At 37.4% G+C, this 22,303-nt stretch overlaps 1 protein-coding gene across 4 annotated transcripts in view; it reads left to right on the top strand.

The window, feature by feature from the left end:
- LOC127629781 (neurobeachin-like) overlaps window positions 1-22,303 on the top strand; it is a 351,376-nt gene that overhangs the window by 295,593 nt on the left and 33,480 nt on the right. For all 4 annotated transcript variants that reach the window (XM_052107020.1, XM_052107021.1, XM_052107023.1 and 1 more), the window contains 2 exons: window positions 8,684-8,821; window positions 11,548-11,667. In XM_052107020.1, the coding sequence (XP_051962980.1) occupies window positions 8,684-8,821; window positions 11,548-11,667 (258 nt within the window). The remainder of the gene's footprint in view (window positions 1-8,683; window positions 8,822-11,547; window positions 11,668-22,303) is intronic.

The following is a 22,303-nucleotide window of genomic DNA, read 5'->3' on the forward strand; positions in this document are numbered from 1 at the left end:
TCATCGGCTGTCCTGCTATATTTGTATTTGTTGTGGGGGATTTTGTCTGAATTGCTTATTAAAGAATCATCTGGAAAGTCTTACATTAACATATACCCCTGTTCTTATTTAAAGGAATAGTTCACCCAAAAATGAAAAATATCTCATCATTTAATCACGCTCATGCCATCCCAGATGTGTATGACTTTCTTTCTTCTGCAGAACACAAAGTTATTTAGAAGAATATTTCAGCTCTGTAGGTCTATACAATGCAAGTGAATGGTGATCAGCCCTTTCAAGCTCCAAAAATCACATAATCAGTAGACGAAGATGACAAAAACAAGATTTAACTACAGTGCTTATTTATAAAATTTTAGGCTGATGTTAAACAGTAAACCTAAGTTCCTAGCACACAAAGTACTGTATGGGGCAAGAGAGCCTTGGTCAAAGTCAAGATCGCTGTTTTAATTCGGTTCAAAGAACATAATTTCAGTTTTTCTCTTGTTAAGGTTTAAAAAATTGTGTGCAAGCCATTTAAGATCATCTTAGCAAGCTATAAGTGGCTGTATGGCGTGCTAGTCATTACACTTGAGAGGGAAATAGATTTGCGTGTCATCCGCATAACAATGGAAGGACACTCTGTATTTGTTGAAAATAGAGCCTAAGGGGAGGATATATATAAAAAACAATAAAGGACCGAGAATTGAGCCCTGTGGTACGCCACAACAGAGATGCGCTACAGAAGATTAGTGAGGTCCAAGAAGGACAGTGAATTTCCTATTAGTTAAGTATGAACAAAACCATTTCAGGACTGTAGCTCGAATGCCCAAAAATGACTCCAGGCAGGACAGATGGATGTTACGATCAATCAAATCAAAGGCTGAGCTAAGGTCTAATAGGACCAAAGCCATAGCTTTCCCAGAATCCGAATCAAGTAAAATATAATTAGAAATTCTTAGGAGAGCAGATTCGTTGCCATGACATGCTGTAAAACCTGATTTAAATTTTTCGTAGGTAGAGTTAGCAGTAAGGAAAGACTGGAGTTGCACTAGCACCATTTTCTCCAAGATTTTGGAGACAAAAGGCAGATTGGAGATAGGGCGAAAATTAGTCAGGGAAGTGGGGTCCAGATTAGGTTTCTTAAGATAAGGCTTTACAGTGGCAATTTTAAGGCAATCAGGGACAGAACCAGTGTATAGGCATTTGTTGTAGCCCAGGTCCAACAGTATCAATGATTAATTTAAAGAGGCATGGAGGAATGACATCCTGGGGACACATGATGGGCTTTAGGTGGTCAAAAATGTCTTTACGTGTTTGCAAAGAAATGGGCTCAAAAACAGACCATGTAGAAAAACAGGATGTAACATCGGATGAGGCATACACAGAAGGAATCATCTGAGATCTTATATTAATAAACTTATCAGCAAAAAAACCAGCGTGAGACAGATGTTTGAGGGAAAACATTTACAGTAGGCTTTAAAACAGAGTCAATAGTGGAAAAACCTCGGGATTTTGGAGTATGTATAAAAATATATATAGGACAGTAGTTTATGCTGTAGATACTTGTGCTTTAGACTTATTGTGAAATCTTAAAGACATTCAAATAATTATTAAAGAAGTATCACAACAAGCAATTTATATGAAACAGATTATGTTTTAGTTTGTTTTGTTTTGTTTTTAATCTCCTTCTGACTTTCTTCCATTGCATAACTTCCTCCAAAATTAATGCTGTATTTTTAAATTACTATATTTACACAAAACACCTTTAACTAACTAAAGCTTAACATGGGTAGCATTGCAGCTAATTGACATGGCACTAGAAAACAGTTGTGTTGTTTCTCTGCTTCACAGCTGCTGTGCTGATCTGGGCAAAAACTCCCCTTCATGCCAAACACAATATTTCCCTGGTTAAGTGGGTCTGTTTGCTACCATGAGATGGACTAACTCATCTTGCAGCCAGCACTTACACTGGTCCCTAAGAAGGTTTTTACAGTGTGTTAGACTTCTTGTGGCAGCTCACCCAATCACAGTCATCCCTAGACGTCACATGGCAGGTCATTATCAGCCTATAAATCTCAGCAGATCTCCATAAACTTCTCATTCATTTGCCACAACCTTGCTAACATTGGCGAGGATGGTCATTAAAAAGGAAGGGAACAAAGGAAGGGATGGGGGAATGGTTTAGAAATATGCAAAAAGAAAGTCAAAATTACTTTAAGAAAATAAGACATTTCATTCGATTTGAGTAGTTTCAGCAAATTTTTTTAAACAAAACAAAAAAATTATGATTTTTTTTTATTTGGACACAAAATCATAATAAAATGTAGTTATTATAGCTAAAAAAATAAAATACAAAATCTATAGGTAATGGACACCAAAGCCTCATGTCCATAAATTTTTAATTGCATGATTATTTCCCCCTCGAAGAGAGTGAGGCACCTGAGCACTGACTGAGCACACTCTGACGCGCTGTCATTGAGACTGAGTCTAACTCCATGCCGAGAAAAGAGATGCTCTGAACCGGGACGAGCTTGCTCTTTTCCCAGTTGACCTGAAGCCCTAGACGACTGAGGTGCCTGAGCACCTTGTCCCTGTGAGCGCATAGTAACTCTCGAGAGTGAGCCAGGATGAGCCAGTCATCGAGGTAGTTGAGTATGCGGATGCCCACTTCCCTTTGCGGGGCAAGAGCTGCCTCTGCAATCTTCGTGAAGACGCGAGGGGACAGGGACAGGCCGAAGGGGAGGACCTTGTACTGATACGCCTGGCCGTCGAATGTGAACCATAAGAAGGGTCGGTGTCGAGGCAGAATGGAGACGTGGAATTATGCCTCCTTCAGGTCTACTGCCGCGAACCAATCTAGTTGTCGAACGCAGGGAAGAATCTGTTTCTGCGTGAGCTCGCAAGTACAAGATTGATCGCAACCCGGCGTTTTTTTGGGTACGATGAAGTAAGGGCTGTAGAAACCCTTCTCTATCTCGGCATGGTCGTGATCTCTGCTTGTATGGCGCTGGCTTTCTCGCCGCACACGGAAGTGGAGCGAACACCGCTGAAACGAGGCGGGAGCTGGCGAAAGGAATCGCGTAGCTAAGTCAGATGATCCTGACCATCCAGCGCGACGGATTGGGAAGTGAAAGCCATGCATCCAAACTCCGCGCGAGGGGCACTAACGGGACGATCGCTTTTGACATACCGGGTGTGGCTTAACGGAGGGGGCAGGTAATAGTGCGTCGGGAGGCAGAAGAGTGTCCCGAGGCTTGTTTGCTGAGAAAAGACTCAAAGCACTTACCTTGCTCCATGCACCCGGCAGGGAGCAGATTAGAGACTGAGGAAGAGGTCCTAGAGAGGCGTCTTCAGAACTCATCAGCGCTGGCCTGCCAGGGCTGAGCAGTCGTGGGGCCTGAGGCGAGGGAACTGCGTCCGGGGAGCCAGGACTCTAGTGTTTTGGGCCGGGGTGCCGTGAGAACGGCACGCACCGGCTGGATGACCCAGGGAATGCGGAAATCACTCTTTATTGAGAATGTTGGTGCCACAGCCCGAAGGCAGTGCAGCAAATGAAACAAGGATTCTCCTCCCAGCCCTCCACTGGGGGACGGAGTGGTCTTGGTACCAGCTCCGGAGCAAACATCTGAATGCCTGGGTTGCCCGTCTCAGGAGCGCTTTGGAGCTTTCCTGGTCCTGGAAGGGGTCCTGGAGACGGGGGGTATACGCCGCCTGCGAGGTAATCGATGCTGGGGCTGAGAGATGGGCCCGGGTTGAGGCGGAGCTACCTGTTGTTTAGCCACAGGGGGGTGGCCTCGGCGAGCAGGCGGGGCGCACTGGTTTGGCGGCGCCGCGGCAAGATGTGCCATCTGCTTCTTCACCGCCGAAAACTGCTGGGCGAAGTCATCGACGGTGTCACCAAAGAGGCAAAGCTGGGAGACGGGGATGTTGAGAAAGTGTGCCTTGTCACCGTCGCACATCTCCACCATGTTCAGCCAGAGGTGATTCTCCTGGACCACGAGGGTGGCCATCGCCCGCCCGAGTGCCTGCGCTGTGACCTTCGTGGCTCTGAGAACGAGGTCGGTGGCAGAGCGCAGTTCCTGCAGCGCGTCGGGGTCGGAACTACGTAGGTGCAGATCTTTGAGTGCCTTGGCTTGGTGAACATGCAGGAGAGCCATGGCATGCAGGGCGGAGGCGGCCAGTCCGGTGGCGCTGTAGACTTTCGAGGTCAGTGATGATGTCATTTTACTGGCTCTGGAGGGGAGTACCAGCGGTCCCGCCAGGTGGCGCCATTCTCCGGACACAAGTGGATCGCAACCGCTCTGTCCACCTGGGGGACCTCCTTGTACCCATGGGCCGCCCCGCCATTCAGGGTAGTGAGAGAGTCGGTTCTGGGCAGTAAAAGGTGCCCTCCATGACCGCGTCAGCTAGTCATACACTTCCGGGAACAACATAACCGGGGGGGGGGGGTGGATATGAGTGGCACTCTGACACAAGGAACCGATCGAGTAGCCGTGAGGGGGGGGGCAGAGGTTTCCAGTCCAGCCTCGTACTCACGGCGGACCGGGAAAGCATAGCGTCAGCCTCAGACTGTGCGAGCAGACCCGAAGGTGGCTGCCCAGACTAGTCATCAGCATCAGACGACACTGTGACACTCTCCGATGCAGCATCGATATTGTCATCCAATTCCGGGGCTCAAGGGAGAATGCGTGCACTCATCCCGAGCTCAAACGGAAGCAAGCGAGCGTGCCGGAGGGTGGGTGGTTTGTGGGGATTTACCCGGCGAAACTGAGCCCGTCGTCATCCCCAAATCGCCTTCATCGCCAGCCTGGTCGTCCTCAATTCTGTGGGAAAAAAGGAATGACGCAGGGGGAGGCTGAAGTGGCTTTCTCTCGTGAGAAAAGAAAGCCACGACTGCAATGTTGCCATGGCTATGTTCTCGCACTGAGAACATGAACCATTCATAAAACACTGCCTGCGTGTGACACAACGTCGAGTGAGTGACAGAAGGGGAACATAGTTTCTCTTCATATTTGTTATGACATTGTTTAGTTATTTATGCCATGCTTTGAGTTTAGACGAATTTTCCCACACTGCTCTAAACAACCAGATGCTCTCCCACGCTCGCACTTAACTCTTTGAGATGTTGGGGAATATTGATCTTCCTCCAGGCCCTGTACTCTTCATCAATAACACATAGTATATTAATATTGACTACCCAAGTTCTTGTGTCACCTGCTAGAACGGTTGATTGAAAAGCCATTTGTTTCAGTCTTCTGGATGTTTTATTAATACAGTGGTGACAATGATTATTTATCAAAAAAAATCGGGAGCCATAACAGCTATAATGTGACTGGACTTCATTAGCTATTTTAAAGAATTTTTTAACTTGGTTGTGAGCGCCACATATAACAAGTTCTGACACAAAAACAAACTGGCTTGAATTCTGAATTGACAGCAGTGAAATTAAATCATGTGGTAAATTTTATAATGTTTTATTTTCTTTATTTATATAATGCATCTACAATTCAAAATGTATGAGTAAATTGGTAGTAATTTATGAAAATGTTTTCACTGTACATGTTATTGTAATCAGGAAAAACATCAAACTCATCAAATATCCATGTGTCATATGTTGTTGGAAAGCTCTCAAAGAGTAGAATGCAACCAGAAATATAGCGAGTAATAGCTAAGTATATGTCTTTGACATTTATGTTGGTGTTGCTTATATGCCGTGTTTTCAGTTATAACTTCATGGAAAATAAACGGAACATAAAATATAACATATCAGTAAATAGAGCAGGCTATTAGCTTTCAAACAAGACCACACACCAGGTAATCAGCTGCATCATGCATAGATCATTAGATAATCTACATGAAGCACAATGTTACATGTGGCCACCAGGAGATGGCGCCAAATAATTGACACAGACTCGATGCAGACACTTTGAGTCAAATGGCACTTATTCTGTGAAATCTCATTATTAATATCATGCATCCATGCTATGCAGACCCTTTAGTCATTGTTGTTTTTGCATGTGTAATTAGTTCTTATGTACAGTTATTATGTTTTATTTGTTTGGAGAGGCTTTTGAACACTAGGATAAATTATTTTTGTAATTTTATTTGATTGCTTTGTTGTATCAACAACAAATTTTCTCAGTTACAGATGACATGACTGGGAACAAAACAAAAGCAGTTTTTCTGAGCCACCTTATTTTCACCCAAAGATATATAATGTCAAATGAGAAAAAATTTAAAAAAGTTTTTTTTTTTTTTTTTTCAAGATAATTTCCAGAAGGTTATCCAAGCATGGTTCATTTAATCAATAATTTAACATATTAGTCTTAGAGAAAGTCATTATTTTGCATACATTATTAGATGTTAATAATTGTTACTCAAACATGGGTTAGAAAGCAAATCCTGCCCCAATAGTACATCCACTGTCTACATTTGACTTTCAGTTAGTACAGAATTTAAGTAAGTAAGAAAGTAAGTACTGCTTCAGAGAAGAGAGAGACTGTTAAAAATCGTTTATGTTTTATGAAGACAGGTTTATCAACATCCGTATGTGTGTGAGAGAGAGTGAAAGAGGGTGAGGGATGGAAAGAGGGATGGAATTCCAAGGCTGAATGAATGCCAGTGTGAGTGTTTATTCTAGTGTTTATTCTAGACATTTTGCAGGGTTTTGTAGAGTGCTTAAACTGCAGAGGATGGTCAAGCCAGTGCAGTGTGGACATACAGAGTGTAAATCAGGTCAGACAGGGTTAAGCCAGGCCAGATTACTTGCTGTGTTTTGCTGAGGCCTTTTAGATTTCCTTACACACACATACACACACAGAAACACTACACATCCATGCATCTCACTATAGCAATATCGTTTTATACACACATACAAATTCACATATTATCCTATTAAAAACAAATTTACATATGAACAAACTAATATACACACACATTAAAATACACTTGTAACACATTAACACATCAACATGAAATGGTGTTCACAATCCCCGTAATAAGACATATTTCTTAGTGAAAAAGGATATTAAATGTGAACAAAATGTAAGGTGGAACTTGATTTTATCCATCTCTAGGTATCATATTATGAAAACTGTTGTCTATATGATAGGAGAAGGGGTTGAAAAATAAGAGGAATTTATGTCGTCAGCCAAAAAGGAAAGTTGTTTCAGATGTGGAGCAAGTTATTCCATTTTTATAAAGGATTACAAAGACAAACTTTAATATATAAAAAAGTGCACAGTTCGCAATATAATGTATCATTTCAATAAGACCAAGAACCAGTTTATCAAAGGGTTAGTTCAGCCAAAAATGAACATTCTTCGAACATTTACTCAGCATCATGCCATCCCAGATGTGTTTGACTTTCTTTCTGCTGTTGAACACAAACAAAGGTTTTTTGAAGAATATCTCAGCTCTGTAGGTCCATACAATGCAAGTGAATGGTGATCAGATCTTTGAAGCTCCAAAAAGGAGATAAAGTCAGCATAAACATAATCCATTAGACTCTCATGGTTTAACGAATGTCTTCTGAAGTGATCCAGTTGGTTTTGGGTGAGAACAGACAACAATTGAACTCCCTTTTCACTGTAAATCTTGACAGCAGTCTCCTTGGCGATCATGATTTCAAGCTTGATTACACTTCCTATAGTGCCATCTAGCACACATTGCATACATTAAGCACTAGGAAGTGTAATTAAGCTTGAAATCATGATCATGCCTAGAGATTGCAGTGGCAATTTTGGCCTGTTCTTACCCAAAACCAACTGCATCGCTTCAGAAGACATGGATTAAACAACTGGAGTATGATGGATTACTTTTATGCTATCTTTATCTCCTTTATTATGACTATTCACCATTAATTTGCATTATATGGACCAACAGAGTTGAGATATTGTTCTAAAAATCTTTGTTTGTGCTCAGCAGAAGAAAGAAAGTCATACATATCTGGGATGGCATGAGGGTGAGTAAATGATGAGCAGATGTTCCTTTTTGGGTGAACTATCCCTTTAATAAAGTAAATAGGGTTAGTTTGGATTTCATGTTGACTTTAAGAGTAGAGAGGAACCAGACAATATCATATTGGCACAGCACACTGAAACATTCTGCAAGTTTATATTGTTTGTTATGTGTACTTGTTTATATAGGTTCTGTATTTCTAAATTCAGAGCACCAGCGAGCCCAAACGGCACTGTTTCTGCAAAGTCCCAACTGATCAATATCGGGGGATAGTAATAATTTGTGACAGACAAACCTCAAGATAAATCCACTTGTTTCTCTTCAGTGTTCAAGTAGTTCTGCTCAGCCATCTCAATCAAACATTAATAAATATAACACTGTGTGCACACACACACTCACACACTCACAGAGCTAAAGCTCTTAGCACAGCTGTAATATGTGCTGTTAGTCTTTTTTATGTGATGGTTGGTTATCGTACGTGTACAGAAAGGGCACGGAAGAAAAACAACATGGCTTCTTTCAATGGAGCATGTTTTACTTTCATATACTGTGTACTTATTATGTATTTCTACTCAATCAAAGCATTTTGGAAAATGAAAATGTCCTTAATATTGCCTGTATGATTCATACTTCACATCTGCAGAACAAAAATAATTAGATGTTGATATATTTAATGAATGTCAAAATGGTATATCGTACACAAATATAAAAAATTCCAGATTTCTTTTCCTCTGTGTGTCCTTAGCCAATTGGAGCACTGAATCCAAAGCGTGCTGTGTTCTACGCGGATCGCTATGAGTCATGGGATGAGGAAACTCCACCCTGCCACTACACAACTCACTATTCCACTGCTGCCTCCACCCTCTATTGGCTTGTCAGAATTGTAAGTCTCTTTGATTGGATGGAATTTAATGGCTTTAACATATGGGAAGTACCAATTTTTACTGCATAGTAAAAATTGGTACTAATGAATCTAGTAAGCAGTATATACTGCAAAGGAAGATTCCGGGTTCAATACAAGTTAAGCTCAATCGAATGCATTTGTGGCATAATGTTGATTACCACAAAAATTGTGGTTACAGTGAGACACTTACAATGGAAGTGAATGGAGCCAATTTTTGGAGGGTTTAAAAGGCAGAAATGTGTAGCTTATAATTTTAAAACACTTTTTCTCATATAATATTTGAACTGTAAAGTTGTTTAAATCGTAATGTTTACAGTCATTTCAGGGTTTGTCATTACATCACCAAAGTTGTAAAATTGGCTATAACTTTACATGGAAAAGGTTAATAAATTATTTTATCAATTAAAATCATGTTAACACATATTGTTTATTGTGGTTATACTTTTTTTTAAAACAGTGAGTATTTTAATGTTTATGGACTGGCCCCATTCTCTCCCTTTGTAAGTGCCTCACTGTAACCCAGATTTTTGTCTTTTTTTTTTTTTTTTTTTTTAAAGAAAAATAGGGACAAATCAAAATAATTTTTTGTGGTAATCAACATTATACCACAAATTCTGTCAAATGCTGTAACTTAACTTAATTGAACTTAACCCGGAATATTCCTTTAAATCTTCAGCTGTGTTAACAGAAAGCAGCTTCCTGCTTGTGTTGTGTCTTCTGTGAAATGTTATATTGTATCATGCTAGTCATATTAATATGAATAATATATAAAATATAAAATAATTATTACATTTCAAATATATTTTTTAATTATATACAGTATATATATATATATATATATATATATATATATATATATATATATATATATATGTGCATGCGTGTTAAAAATAAACTGTATGGATATAATATTATTATGATCATGCGAATACCCTTTTTAAAAACTTGCATAGAAGACTTGTACTATGACAAAATGGCTTAAAGCTGGGATAAAAAACATACCTTAACATTGCAAAAATATTTCACCAATCTGTTTTTATTTTATTGCAAGGGCAATAAATCAAATAGACCAATAGACTTGCATAGAAGACTTGTACTATGCCAAATATCAAGTCATGGTCATATTTATAGTCTATCACGCAATAAAAGCATTATTATTATTTATTTTTTTCTTCAAATTTAATATTTTTGAAAATGTGTCAGTCTTTACTTTAGAAATGGTGCTGTATGTCTGTGTGTATTTTTGATTTGCAGTGTCATAAAACATTCCAATATCATAAAACATTCCAGTGTCATAAAACATTCCAAAACACAACAGTAACCCCAATCCCTTTTAGTGGATCAAATCAGTGTCAATCAAAGTGCACGTTAGCACGTCCCTTCACCACAGAACCCGAATCAAGCTCAACGTCTCAATTTGCGAGCGTTATGTTCTGCTACAGAGCGCCGGTGAGTGGATTTCACAGGCTAGTAAACAGGCATATGTGAGAGAGGACTCAGAAAGCTCTTTGTAATGATTTACAGGATGGCACGTGACAGCTTAATTCTTCTCAGACAGCACGCAGAGCTCTGGGAAACATGTCCATCATTGTCTCTCGCTAACATCCTCAATTGCCCTTAGTGTGTTGTAGGTGCTGATCTGAGACCAGTGGTGCATGATCACTAGCAGAATGAAATAGGAACAGGGAAGGTTGAAAAACAAACAGATCAGCACAGAAAATCGAATTGTTTCTAGCCCAAATTCACACCATTATTTGATCCAATGTTGCTATGTTGGGGCTGGTCAGGATGCTCAAACAAGTAGAGCAATGTTTTACTGTTTTAACAACATATAGCGTCAGAGTTTACACTGATTCAGGGGCATCAACCTACAAATGGCTTTAAGCTGGGATATTGAACGTGCTTTCTCATAAATACATTAAATTACACAAATCTGCTTTAAATGATTGCAAGGGAAATAAAACTAATGTATTAATTTTATAAAATATTTCTATACTGTAGTATAGAACTCATATAATGAGCACATTACAGCTTATCGTCAGTATTATCCATCATTAGAAGGAAAAAAATTAAAATATCTATGAAAAATGAAGTAATTGGCTTATCCCAAGTGGCCCATTACATTGATGATGATGATTTGGAAGGGTCCCCTAACCGCTCTTACACCCGGTTTGACTTGAGATTGTAGACACCATCATCTTTTCCTCTGGCTGATCCAGGATCTCCATGTCAACTCCTCGTGCTGCCAGCCCAGACTGATGACCCTGAATCTGTCAATTAGAGCCAGAGCTCAGCTTCTCAGCCAACAGGCCATATAATTAACTCGGGCAATGTTATAGAAAATGAGAGGACCACATATTTTTTTTTAAATCCTTCACAATTTGACAGACAAATTCCTACATTGAGATGTTTGTGCAAACGGTACATTTCTGTGAGCAAATGAGACCAGCACATCAAGAAATTGAATCCAATTACCATAGATATGAATCTAGATGAATGTATTTTTATTCTGCGGATGTTTGGGGTGCTGAACAGTATTAGTGCTGTGAAAGCGATGTGGATTTGTCAAAACAAGTGCCTCATTAGCAGTCAGAGTAAACAACCTGAGAGAGTCACACATTAGGAAAGATGTTTTAGAGCTTATTTTGGTCAATAAAAGTGTCTGAGAAGTGTGACAATGTTGTTTTGTGTCTACTCAATTACAGGAGCCCTTCACCACATTCTTCCTCAATGCCAACGGCAACAAGTTTGATCACCCGAACCGCACTTTCTCCGGTGTTGCCCGCTCATGGAGGCACTGCCAACGTGACACTGCAGATGTGAAGGTAACATCAGTAATCTAGATCAGTTTTTGCATTTTCATTACATTGCAATGTCTAAACAGGTTTTTTGCTATTGAAAACTGGTTATTAGTGCCTGACTATTTTGAAGATACTGTGAAGATACCCATACAATATTACTGGCTGCAGCTGCAAGGCATTTAATGAACAATTATGCAAAGAGTCTTTTTCTCTGTTCGTTTAGTCTGTCAACACAAATGACGATCATCTAGTTTCAAGAGATAGAAGATTTGCATTAACTTTATATTCAGATTGAAGTGTTCTGCAACTATGGCCACTTGTATTAAGTAAACATTCATAAAACACACTTTTCTCCTGCTTACTAGATTAATTTGTCCACTAACGTTTTATACTATTATTACGTTATATATACTACTATTAACGTTATATACAGCATATATACTATACATGAATTAACCTCCTGCGTGACTTCTGTGTGCATTTTACATAAAAAATTTTATTTGTAACTAGAATTATAAAATTCTGAATTGATGTACCTATCACCACTGTCCCATGTCTGACAAACATGTTGAGTGGTCCAAACATCATCTGCAGCCTGAAACTGGACTTTTGGTTGGATTTGAAGAGTTAATGCACTTAGCTGCATAGGAAAGCTATAGGATGCACCCTTGCTCCCTTGTTCCCTATTTAGTGAATGACTTAACCTCCAGTGTGTTATCTGTCTGCACTGGTCTCAGAACAGTTTGAAATGCACATTATTTTCATCCTAACTCCATATAAAGCCTCTGAAAGCAACATGTTTCAGCTTTTGGATGAATACATTTATTCTCAATGTGAAAATGCACAGTAAATATATAGGATTGCATTTACTAATGTTAATGAATAGCACTGTATTGTACAGTGTTAACAAAAATAAATATAATTTTTTTTAGCACTGTATTGTACAGTGTTAACAAAAATAAATATTATTTTTTTTGAGTAAAATAAACAAAATGACCCACAGATTTGTGACTGTAAAAAGTTATTCAAAATAGCAAACATGTTTTGGAATGTCTGTCAGAAAGCCACTCCAAAGCACTCATCATGAAAAATGTACTAAATATTTAAAGCAGCATATCAAACGATACTGGAGACACTGCTTTTTACAACCAAACAGGTGTCAGTGAAAAAATGTGAAGCGGTTTCTTACCAGAAGCACTTTTGTTGGAGCTGTGTCGCACAAGGTTAAAGAAGATTTCTGTAATTTTTCTAAAATGTCATGAATATTTCCAGCATAATGTAATTTTCAAAACATCTCACATTAAGTTTTGTGTTTGATGGCAGTCATGGAAATGTCATTTTAAACATTTTGGGAATTAATGGTTGACTCTTTTGTCTTGGTATGACTTATAGACCATGTTGGTTGTAATCCAATTACAAAGTAATTCGTTAATGTAAACAAATTACTTTTAAGTAAAAAAAGTATTGTAATGCATTACATTTTAAATTCTTGTAATAAAATTACAGTTACTGACTTTTAATTGATTTAATTAGTTTTAAGTGCATTATAGGGTTATGCTTATTTCTAATATATTATTTATGTAGAATACATAAATGGAGTGGTGGTGGTGTAGTGGTCTAAACCACATAACTGGTAATCAGAAGGTTGCTGGTTCGATTCCCACAGCCACCACCATTGTGTCCTTGAGCAAGGCACTTAACTCCCTGTAATAAGGTCTCTGTAAGTCGCTTTGGATAAAAGCGTCTGCCAAATGCATAAATGTAAATGTAAATGAATTATGGCCCTGAAATGAGTCATTGTGAATGAGAAATTAATGTGATGAGGTGATGAAAGTATGACTTGTGTGTAACAATGAACAAGAAAGAAATATAGACATAATTTAGAATTTATTGAGTGGAAAAGTGATTTAGAAAGCAATTTAAGATTAATTTTCCAATGAAGTAATTAGTAAAATAATCTGATTACAATTTTAGATAAATAATTTGTTGTGTTATTACTGTTTTTAAGTAACTTACCCAACACTGTTATATAATATACAGTATAGCATTTTATGTAACCTAAATACAATTAAATAACATTTTCACACTTTTTGAAAAATTACAGCTTGATTGGAAATGATTCACAATAGAACATATTGCATTCACAAGTGGTATTTACTTTGATTTTCCTTTCTTTCCTTCAGTGCTCTTCATTGAGTCTTGTGTCTCCTTGGTAACCAAGAATACACTAACCTTATTAGTGGCACATTTTTGAGTTGTGGTAGAAAAAACACCACAACTAAGGGTTGTCATAATTTGTGTAAAAAAAAAAAAAAAAAATATATATATATATATATATATATATATATATATATATATATATATATATATATATATATATATATATATATATATATACAAATAATTTTCATGCAAAAAAAAAAAACATTTACATGGTTTATGTTTATTTCACTCTTTGTTTGCATTATCATTATTCTTAAAATAGAATAATATTTTTATAATGGATGTTATTTTTTTTACATTGAGAGAGGAAAAACAATAACATCTAAAAGGGTTTTTCCAGTAAAGAGTTTTTAATTATGTATTATGTACTGTATGAACAGCATTATTTTTTTTTATCACAAAATGCATTGTTTTGTATTACTTTTAAAGACATAACAGGCATTTAGCACATCCTTTCTCCCTACAGTATTTGAATATAATGTAAACAAAATTAATAGAGCTGAAGGCACCAAACTGAGCATCAAAAGTGTTTAAGATGTTTTCTTTTGTATAAAATACTTAGTATGTAATTGCTTACAGTTTGCATGTAAAAAAGAAATATGGTTAAACAATCAAATCTATACATAAAATAACATTTTCATAGCAAAAATAAATGATGATGGTATTGTAAACATTTTCCAAGACAGTTTAATATGAAATCTGTTATTTTTAATAAAAAATCAACCTCTGGAACATACAATTGCCAGTAATTGAAACACCCATTATTCTAGTTTGCACCATCAGTTCCTGTAGCTTCACATGAGCAGCAGTTCTGAAATGAACATTTTTCTTTGTATACAGTTAAGTGATATATTGTTCAACATGCACATATTTCAAAGCAGCATCTCTTCATCACTATAATGGTTGTTCCCCATTGCCTTCGTTCCATTTAAGCCCTGCTCTGCAACTCAGCAAGCATGCTCGAGCTGACCTAAAAGTGTCATACTTTTCCAGCACACTTCATGACGGGTTAGCTTCGCCCCGGGCAATTAATAAAGCATTAATGACAAAAGCTATTTAAAATGTAGTCTTTTATGTAAAGGCAGGGCTTTTTACTACCTCAGGCCGGGGAACATCATCCAATAACACGAGGTGCAGGCGATATGCACAAATACAGAAAAACGCTAGATATGTTAACAAATACAGGCCTATCTGAACAACTCCTCTGTCTACATGGATCCATGTTAAACACCTTAAATGGTCACTAATCTGTTAGGACAGAAAATAGGGATTTTGCAGTGTTTGCTTGTGGAGCAAGAGTTGATTTTTATTACGTATGAGCAGCAGATTTAAATGATAAAATATTTAGTTTTGCATTAACTTTATAAGGCATTACAGGCATTTTACACCACTTTCTATTTGAATGAATTGTCAGCTAATGGAATAGAGTTGACACAATTCTGAGCATCAACACATGTAAGATGTTTTCTTTTGTATGAGATACTTAGTATGAAATTACTTACAGTATGCATATTATAACATATGCATACACACAAAAGCACATAGGCACTTAGAATACACAGGTTCTCTCATACAAAATTGCTGGAGAATGAGTCATTGGTAAGGACACGTGGTGATTTAGTCTTATTAAAGCCTATTTACGCTAAATCCAAATTTTTGTACGAAAGAGAATGCAAGAAAAGCTGTTAAAGTGATAATTCAGTAAAAACAAAAAAAGATTATTCTGTCATCATTTTCTCACTCTCATGTTGTTCTAAAAGCATATTTCCTCTGTGGAGCACAAAAGGAGATGTTAGGCTGAATGTTAGCATCAGTTACCATCATACCTGTCAACACTCCCGCCCCCCTCCTATTTTGTTAATTCTCCCGGGAAGCTCACGTAATTTGTATTGCCCAAACCTCGTTATATGAATAATCATATCAATATATTATTCCAAGGTTGTCCAGTTGCCATATCTTGTATGAAACGCATCCTACTCACACAATCGACACATCATACAAATTTCAACCCATTTGTGACCTCAACCTGGCAACCTACAACCCAGTAGCGCTGTTGATATCTGCACAGGTAGTGGACACAGGAAGTTGAATCAAGCATCACTGGTAGATGGGAGGAGAAGACTCAGGTGGTACTCATTACATCCATGTTTATATTATTAAAAAAATGCATGTACTCAAGGGAACTTAAAATGGGCGATACCACATATTTTCTTTTCGATCCGATACCAAGTACTTTTAGGCCAATATCGCCGATATCGTTACCAATACTGATACCTCTAATAAATGTAATTTTTACGAATTCTTTGGATAAAATTAGTAACTTAAATTATACATTTTTTATTTATTCATAGGCCTAAGAAGAAAATTGTTAGGCTGCTTTGTTTACCAACAAATAAAACACCAAAATTAACCATAGATATTATTATATGGCTACTATTACTAAAACCAAGTTACTTTTAGGAAAGCACTGTTCCCTCTTTGAACGAGCGCTATGACTGAAAGGGTGTGCACTGTCTGACTGCTAGTGTATTTCAGCATTTCTGCACGTCAAGAAGAGCGGAAGAAAAAATAGTCCCGGTGCCATGCAACAATTCGCTAATATCATTATTTTCTTTTCCACTTCGAAGCTTATGAGATGCATTAATATTCATGTTGTCTAAATAATAATATCACTAGTTTAAACAAACGACAACTGCAGAATCACTATTTTTATGTGAGGATTGATATTCTTGATACCACATCACGATCGGACGTATCGCTACTTTAGTATCGATCCGCCCATCCCTAGTGTGGAACAACGGTCCATAATTGCATCAAGTTCAAATAATAATTTTTCATTTTTGGGTGAACTATTTCTTTAAATTAAATCTATAATCTAATAATCTGAAATATCAAATGTTGATGATCTGTCATTTTGTTATTCTGAAATGTCTTTATTTATATTTTTGGCTGTAGTAAACAATATGGCAAATATGGTATAATTTTGTGCAGTTTAGTTATATTTTGTGTTAATGGGTCTTAAATGTGCTGCTTGTTTCCAGAGGTTTATGCTGCATCATCTCACTCCAAACCGCATTGTATCCACTGTAATTTTCCCCTGCAGCAGTAGAGGGCTAAATAACTGCATTTCCTGAAGAGCAGATCAAGCATACACTAAAAAAAAGAAATAGCTCTCTAGCTGAACTTCATTCAATTCATGTCATCTCAACACAAACACTTTGTGTAGAAAGAACCTAGTTGAATTGAGTAATCCCAACAAAATTAGATGTGTCAATGTAACTCAAATATATATATATTTTTAATTTCTTTATGTACAAACTAGTGAAGGTGAAATGCATACAGTGCTAAATACATGCTGGTTGGAAGCACTACACTGTGTAGTTTAGTAACTATGCTATGGTTAGCATAGCAATTGCTCAATGAATTGAGCAGTCAATTTAATATGCAAAATCGACCTGTCCTAATCGTTAGCTCAAGCTCCACTCTTCACCATAATTGTAACCCTCAAAACTCCAATATAACAGAAACTCTTCTAAACATTAAACATTAACAACTATCCCCTTTCATTAACATGTTGCACAAAAACAAATAAAATAATTATTTTTATTTTTATTTTAACATTTAGTTTATAGAGTACTATGCAAAGGATGCTGGGAAATGGAAATCCCTTGCCCAGTTTCATCAATAATACTGTACATTTACACCACAAAAATAATTAATGTAGTTCCAACTCCAATGGATTAAGTAAACATCCGTTTTACAAATTTAAATGGATACAACACAATGAACTCAAGTTGTTACAAAATTTTCTAGAATTATTTTGCTTTAGTTCATGTTCATTAAATGAACTGTACAAGCAGCAAAAAAAACCTTTTTTTTTTAAGAGTGTAACTGGCCTTTTGCTCTCTCCAGACCACAGCCTCAGCATAGGCTTTGTCTTTTAAATTTTTATATAAATGTGTTCCATCTTTATCTATTATAGGTGGATCTGTAGATATTTTACACTGTAAAACATTTCTGTAATTTTAACTGTAAAATACTGTAAAAAAAAATTCTGCAGACATAAAATGTTAATTGATTAATGAATATTAACTGTAAAATATACAGTAAAATGTTTTAATATATTTTAAAAGACAGTTTTTACAATAAAATGTTGTAGTTGTGAAAAGTAAGATTTTCCTGTATAATTAATGGTAAAAATTTACATTATGTTTAAGAAGACAGTATATGTACTTTTTACAGTAAATTATTGTTAAAATTACAGTAAAAAACCTAATTGGGCTTTCCCAGAATTCCCTGTGGGACCATTACATTTCATTATATTTTATGGGAATAGTTATGTGGGAATAGTTATGTTTCATATTATTTTTTAATATCAGTTGCGTACACTGGGGTGTTCTGTGTTATATTTGATGTAGTTCAGTTAATGTTTACTGCAATATTTGAATTTCACATGTTTTATCCTGATGTTGTTTAGTGTTTGTGTGAGTGACACTGAGCACTGTCTCTGTTTATTGGTCATTTCTCCTGGAAGAGCCACTATTGATGAACTTCATGTAATCACGTGCCCTTCTGTAGTTACTGCGGTGATTAACAAATACCTTATAATGTAAAAAGCTGATTTTACAGTTTCAGAAGGATTTATCAAGTTTATTAAAAAATGTTTACTGTATATTTAAAAGACTTTGTATTTTGTTTGTGTGGTCATGTAAATTACAACAATTTTAAACTGTAAAATGTACAGGTTGTTCTGTAAAGTTGTTTACATTTTTACTGTGTTTTTTACATAATTATTCTGGCAACCATAGCTGGCAGATTTTTTTACAGTGTAGTTATATGTTCCATTTCAGTATAAAAATGAGTTGTGATCTCAAATGAGTTGTGGTATCAAAATGTGGCTTCAAGCTTATCAAAACAGTCCTTCACAAATGCTAGTCACCAGCCACCTGCTAAAAGCAGGAGAGTAGCTTTCCTTCAAATCATCAACATTTTCCCAATAATCTGTTGCTGGGCCTCTGTCTAAACGAGTGGGATGAGGCAGTCTCGCCTGGTGACAGCTCTCCAGGAGGGTGTCATTAGGCTGAACGGTGTAAAGCTGCCTTGAGTCTTGAGTGTGATTGACTTGTCAGCCCATTATGAGGCTGTAGAGGAATTATTGGCTCACGAGCAAAGCGGGCTGGGGACGTAGATCATGACGCTCGGAGTGCAAACTCCTTGTGACAGAGTTACTGTCTGCAAAGTTTAGAAACCAATCCACTAGTATGGATGGAGCCCTGTCCAGCTTTGACTGTCGCCCCCAAGGCTAATTTTAAACTATCCTTTCTGACGGGAAGGCTTGGATTTTAGAGCCATCGCGGTACCATAGCAGAAATAAATGCCATTGCGTGTGTGGACTGCTGAAAAGAAAAGATAACTTTTTTGTATTAGGTACTGTATTGTGCTAATGATTATCCCTCGGCATGCCGACCCCTGTATTGCCACTTCATTTTACAAAGTACTATTACTGCCAACTTGGAATTTTACAATTAGGCCTACTTTTTACTATATTGACTACTAACACAATGTAAGTTATTGTCCGTACCTTTGCTGGGAAGGAAATTGTGGCAAAAGCTCTCTTCCTTATCGTAAATAAGCAAGTTGTACATGGATGCCGCAGAGAATATCGTGAAGCCTCCGCACTTGCTATGTCTCCGCGGTAATGCACTCAACAAGCCACATGATAAGTTGTGCGGATTGACTGTCTCAGATGCGGAGGCAACTGAGATTCGTCCTCCGTCACCTGGATTGAGGCAAGTCACTACACCACCATGAGGACCTAGAGTGCATTGGGAATTGGACATACCAAATTTGGGAGAGAAAAAACAAGAAACATTGCTGATCTCAGCTGAGTTTGTCTTTAGGAGAAATGGCAACAAAACTTCATTTGGTAAGATAACTCATTAAGTTTTTACATTAAAACCTGTTTGAGTCAAAGGAGTAGAGTCTCAAGTTTCATCCGATATGCCATTTTTACAATTTCATTGATTTATAGCGAAGGACACGCTGTTAAAAACAATGATCATGCATGTGGACCATTGGCTCATTTGCCTTAAAATACCCTATAATCAAAAGTTCAGTTTCAGACTGCAGATGATGTTTTGACCATTCAACATGTTTGGCAGACATGAGACAATGGTAATCAGTACATAGATTCAGCATTTTTCATGTAAAACCTTATTTTAACATGGTTAGCAGTGATTGGATGACGCTGGCCATTACTAGCTATGGGCACGAGTACTCAAGGACTCGGGTACTCGGACGTGGCAGCAATGATCGATCATAAAAACAATGATCGATAGTGATCATGCATGACGTGACTGTCTGCGGTTCAGACAGTCACTAAAAACACTGGTGCGCACTTACTAAGATTACTACGGTAACCTGAAGGAATAACAGACAGACGCACGTTGTGCACATTCTTAATAATAATGAATAGACGATACACTGGAACAACAAGATGCAATGCAGCAGCCAAAGACATTTGTCAGACATTTTATTATATATACAGTTATGAACATGTAATTGCCCTTTGAGTACTTGACAAGTACTCGATTAATTAGTCTGAGTACTCGAGTAGACAAAATAACCAAATTGCCCATCCCAAATTTCTGATGTAATCTCTGTAACGTCTCAAACATGAATAACCAACACTCCTGGAAACGTAATAAACAATTAAAAAAATAAATCCATCTTAGTCCCACTATCCACATAGGTGGACATCATTTTTTAGGAAAACGATTTGGTCTAAAAACTATTTTATTAAATTTTTTACTATTCTTAGGGGCTGCTAGTTACAAATAAAAAAGGGGAATGGAAAATGCACACAGCAGTCACGCTCAGGTCTAAGGATGCTAAGATGCTTTTAAAGTGCTTTTTCAGAGCTTGACAGCCCCTGGTCACCATCCACTTTCATCATAGCAGCTTGATTATTCTGGTTAACATCTACTTTTGTGTTCCATGGACTAAAAGTCATACAAGTTTGGAATGACAAAAAGGTGAGTAAATTATTATATAACATTTATTTTGAGTGAACAATCCCTTTAATCTCTACTCTTTAGAGCTCTCTAATGTGAGATATATTTGAGATATTCTGAAAGATTTAAATGTTGATGTTTAACTGCCATAAAAGTGAGACTTACAATGTATTATTAAACATTTATCTTACTACACCATCTGAACACTACCAAAAAGGAGATGTGTTTTATTGCATATGTATGCTGTCTTGTGTCCCCTCAGTTGTAGGGGGCATTGTTAAACAGTTCGTCATTTCAAAAGAAGGTAAAACGACAACTTAAATTCAAAACGACTTCCTCTTTAATAGTGTTGGGGGAAAACAGTCAACCTGTCAATGTGTGAGGGTAGAATGATGTCTTAAATTATTTTAACTAGTTTTTAAATTTCTTCAAAGGCAAGAGCTTTTGAGTAAGATTAAATTGAGAGGTGGGTCACATTCCTCATGTGCACATGCCCCAATGTACAGAGGCATCTCTCACAGGGAATTATGGGTAATTTGCAGTGATATGGCAGAGAGAACGGAGAAGGATTAGGAATCTGGCAGCATCAGTGGATAAGAGACTGTCAGGGTCAGAAAAGCAAAAACAGGCATGTAAAGCAAAAATGAGTGACGCTTATGGTGCCTTCAGAGCAGCAGAACAGGAAAAACATGGCTGTATTTTCCTCCACTAATAGGTTGAAGATTTTAAGAGTTCACCTAAAAATCTAAATTATGTCAGAATTTACTCACCCTTATGTCATTACTAACGTGTAAGAATTTCTTTCTTATGCGGTACAAAAAAGTCAATTTTTTGGTCCATCATTTTAATACAATGGCAGTGGATAGTGCCTAACTATAAAGCTCTTCCACCACGTCTGCCGGCAGGTCATCCCCGCCTTCCTAAATCTGGGAGGGGACAGGGGGAGGGAAACAACAATAATTAAAAACACAGGGGGTACTCCCTGTAACAGTGCAGTACCCCCTAAAAACCAAAGTAATATTTAAAAGAGAGGGAAAGGCCAACGCGTAGCGGCAGCGGGAGAGAGAAGAAAAAATATAAATAATAGTTTAATATAAAACTCTACCAAAAAGACAAACACACATAGGTGTCGGACAGCTGTCCGTAAATCTCTCTCTCTCTCGCACTGCCGTCCTCGGTCGGCCCCGCCCTCCGCCCTGCCACAATATCTATTTATAAATATATGTGTATATACGTATGTACAAATACAAATCTGTTATATACAGATTCGAGGGAATGTATGGAGGCACAACTGAACCAATCCTGCCTCATTTACCCACAACAGATCAAGCGGCTCACTTCAAATAGAAATAACTACATTTACTGTCATCGCTTGTGTTTATTTTGTATTCTTTCCCTCCCCCATCTTTGTGCGTTCACCACAT

The sequence above is a fragment of the Xyrauchen texanus genome, chromosome 36, assembly GCF_025860055.1.
Source record: "Xyrauchen texanus isolate HMW12.3.18 chromosome 36, RBS_HiC_50CHRs, whole genome shotgun sequence".
Classification (NCBI taxonomy): Eukaryota; Metazoa; Chordata; class Actinopteri; order Cypriniformes; family Catostomidae; genus Xyrauchen; species Xyrauchen texanus.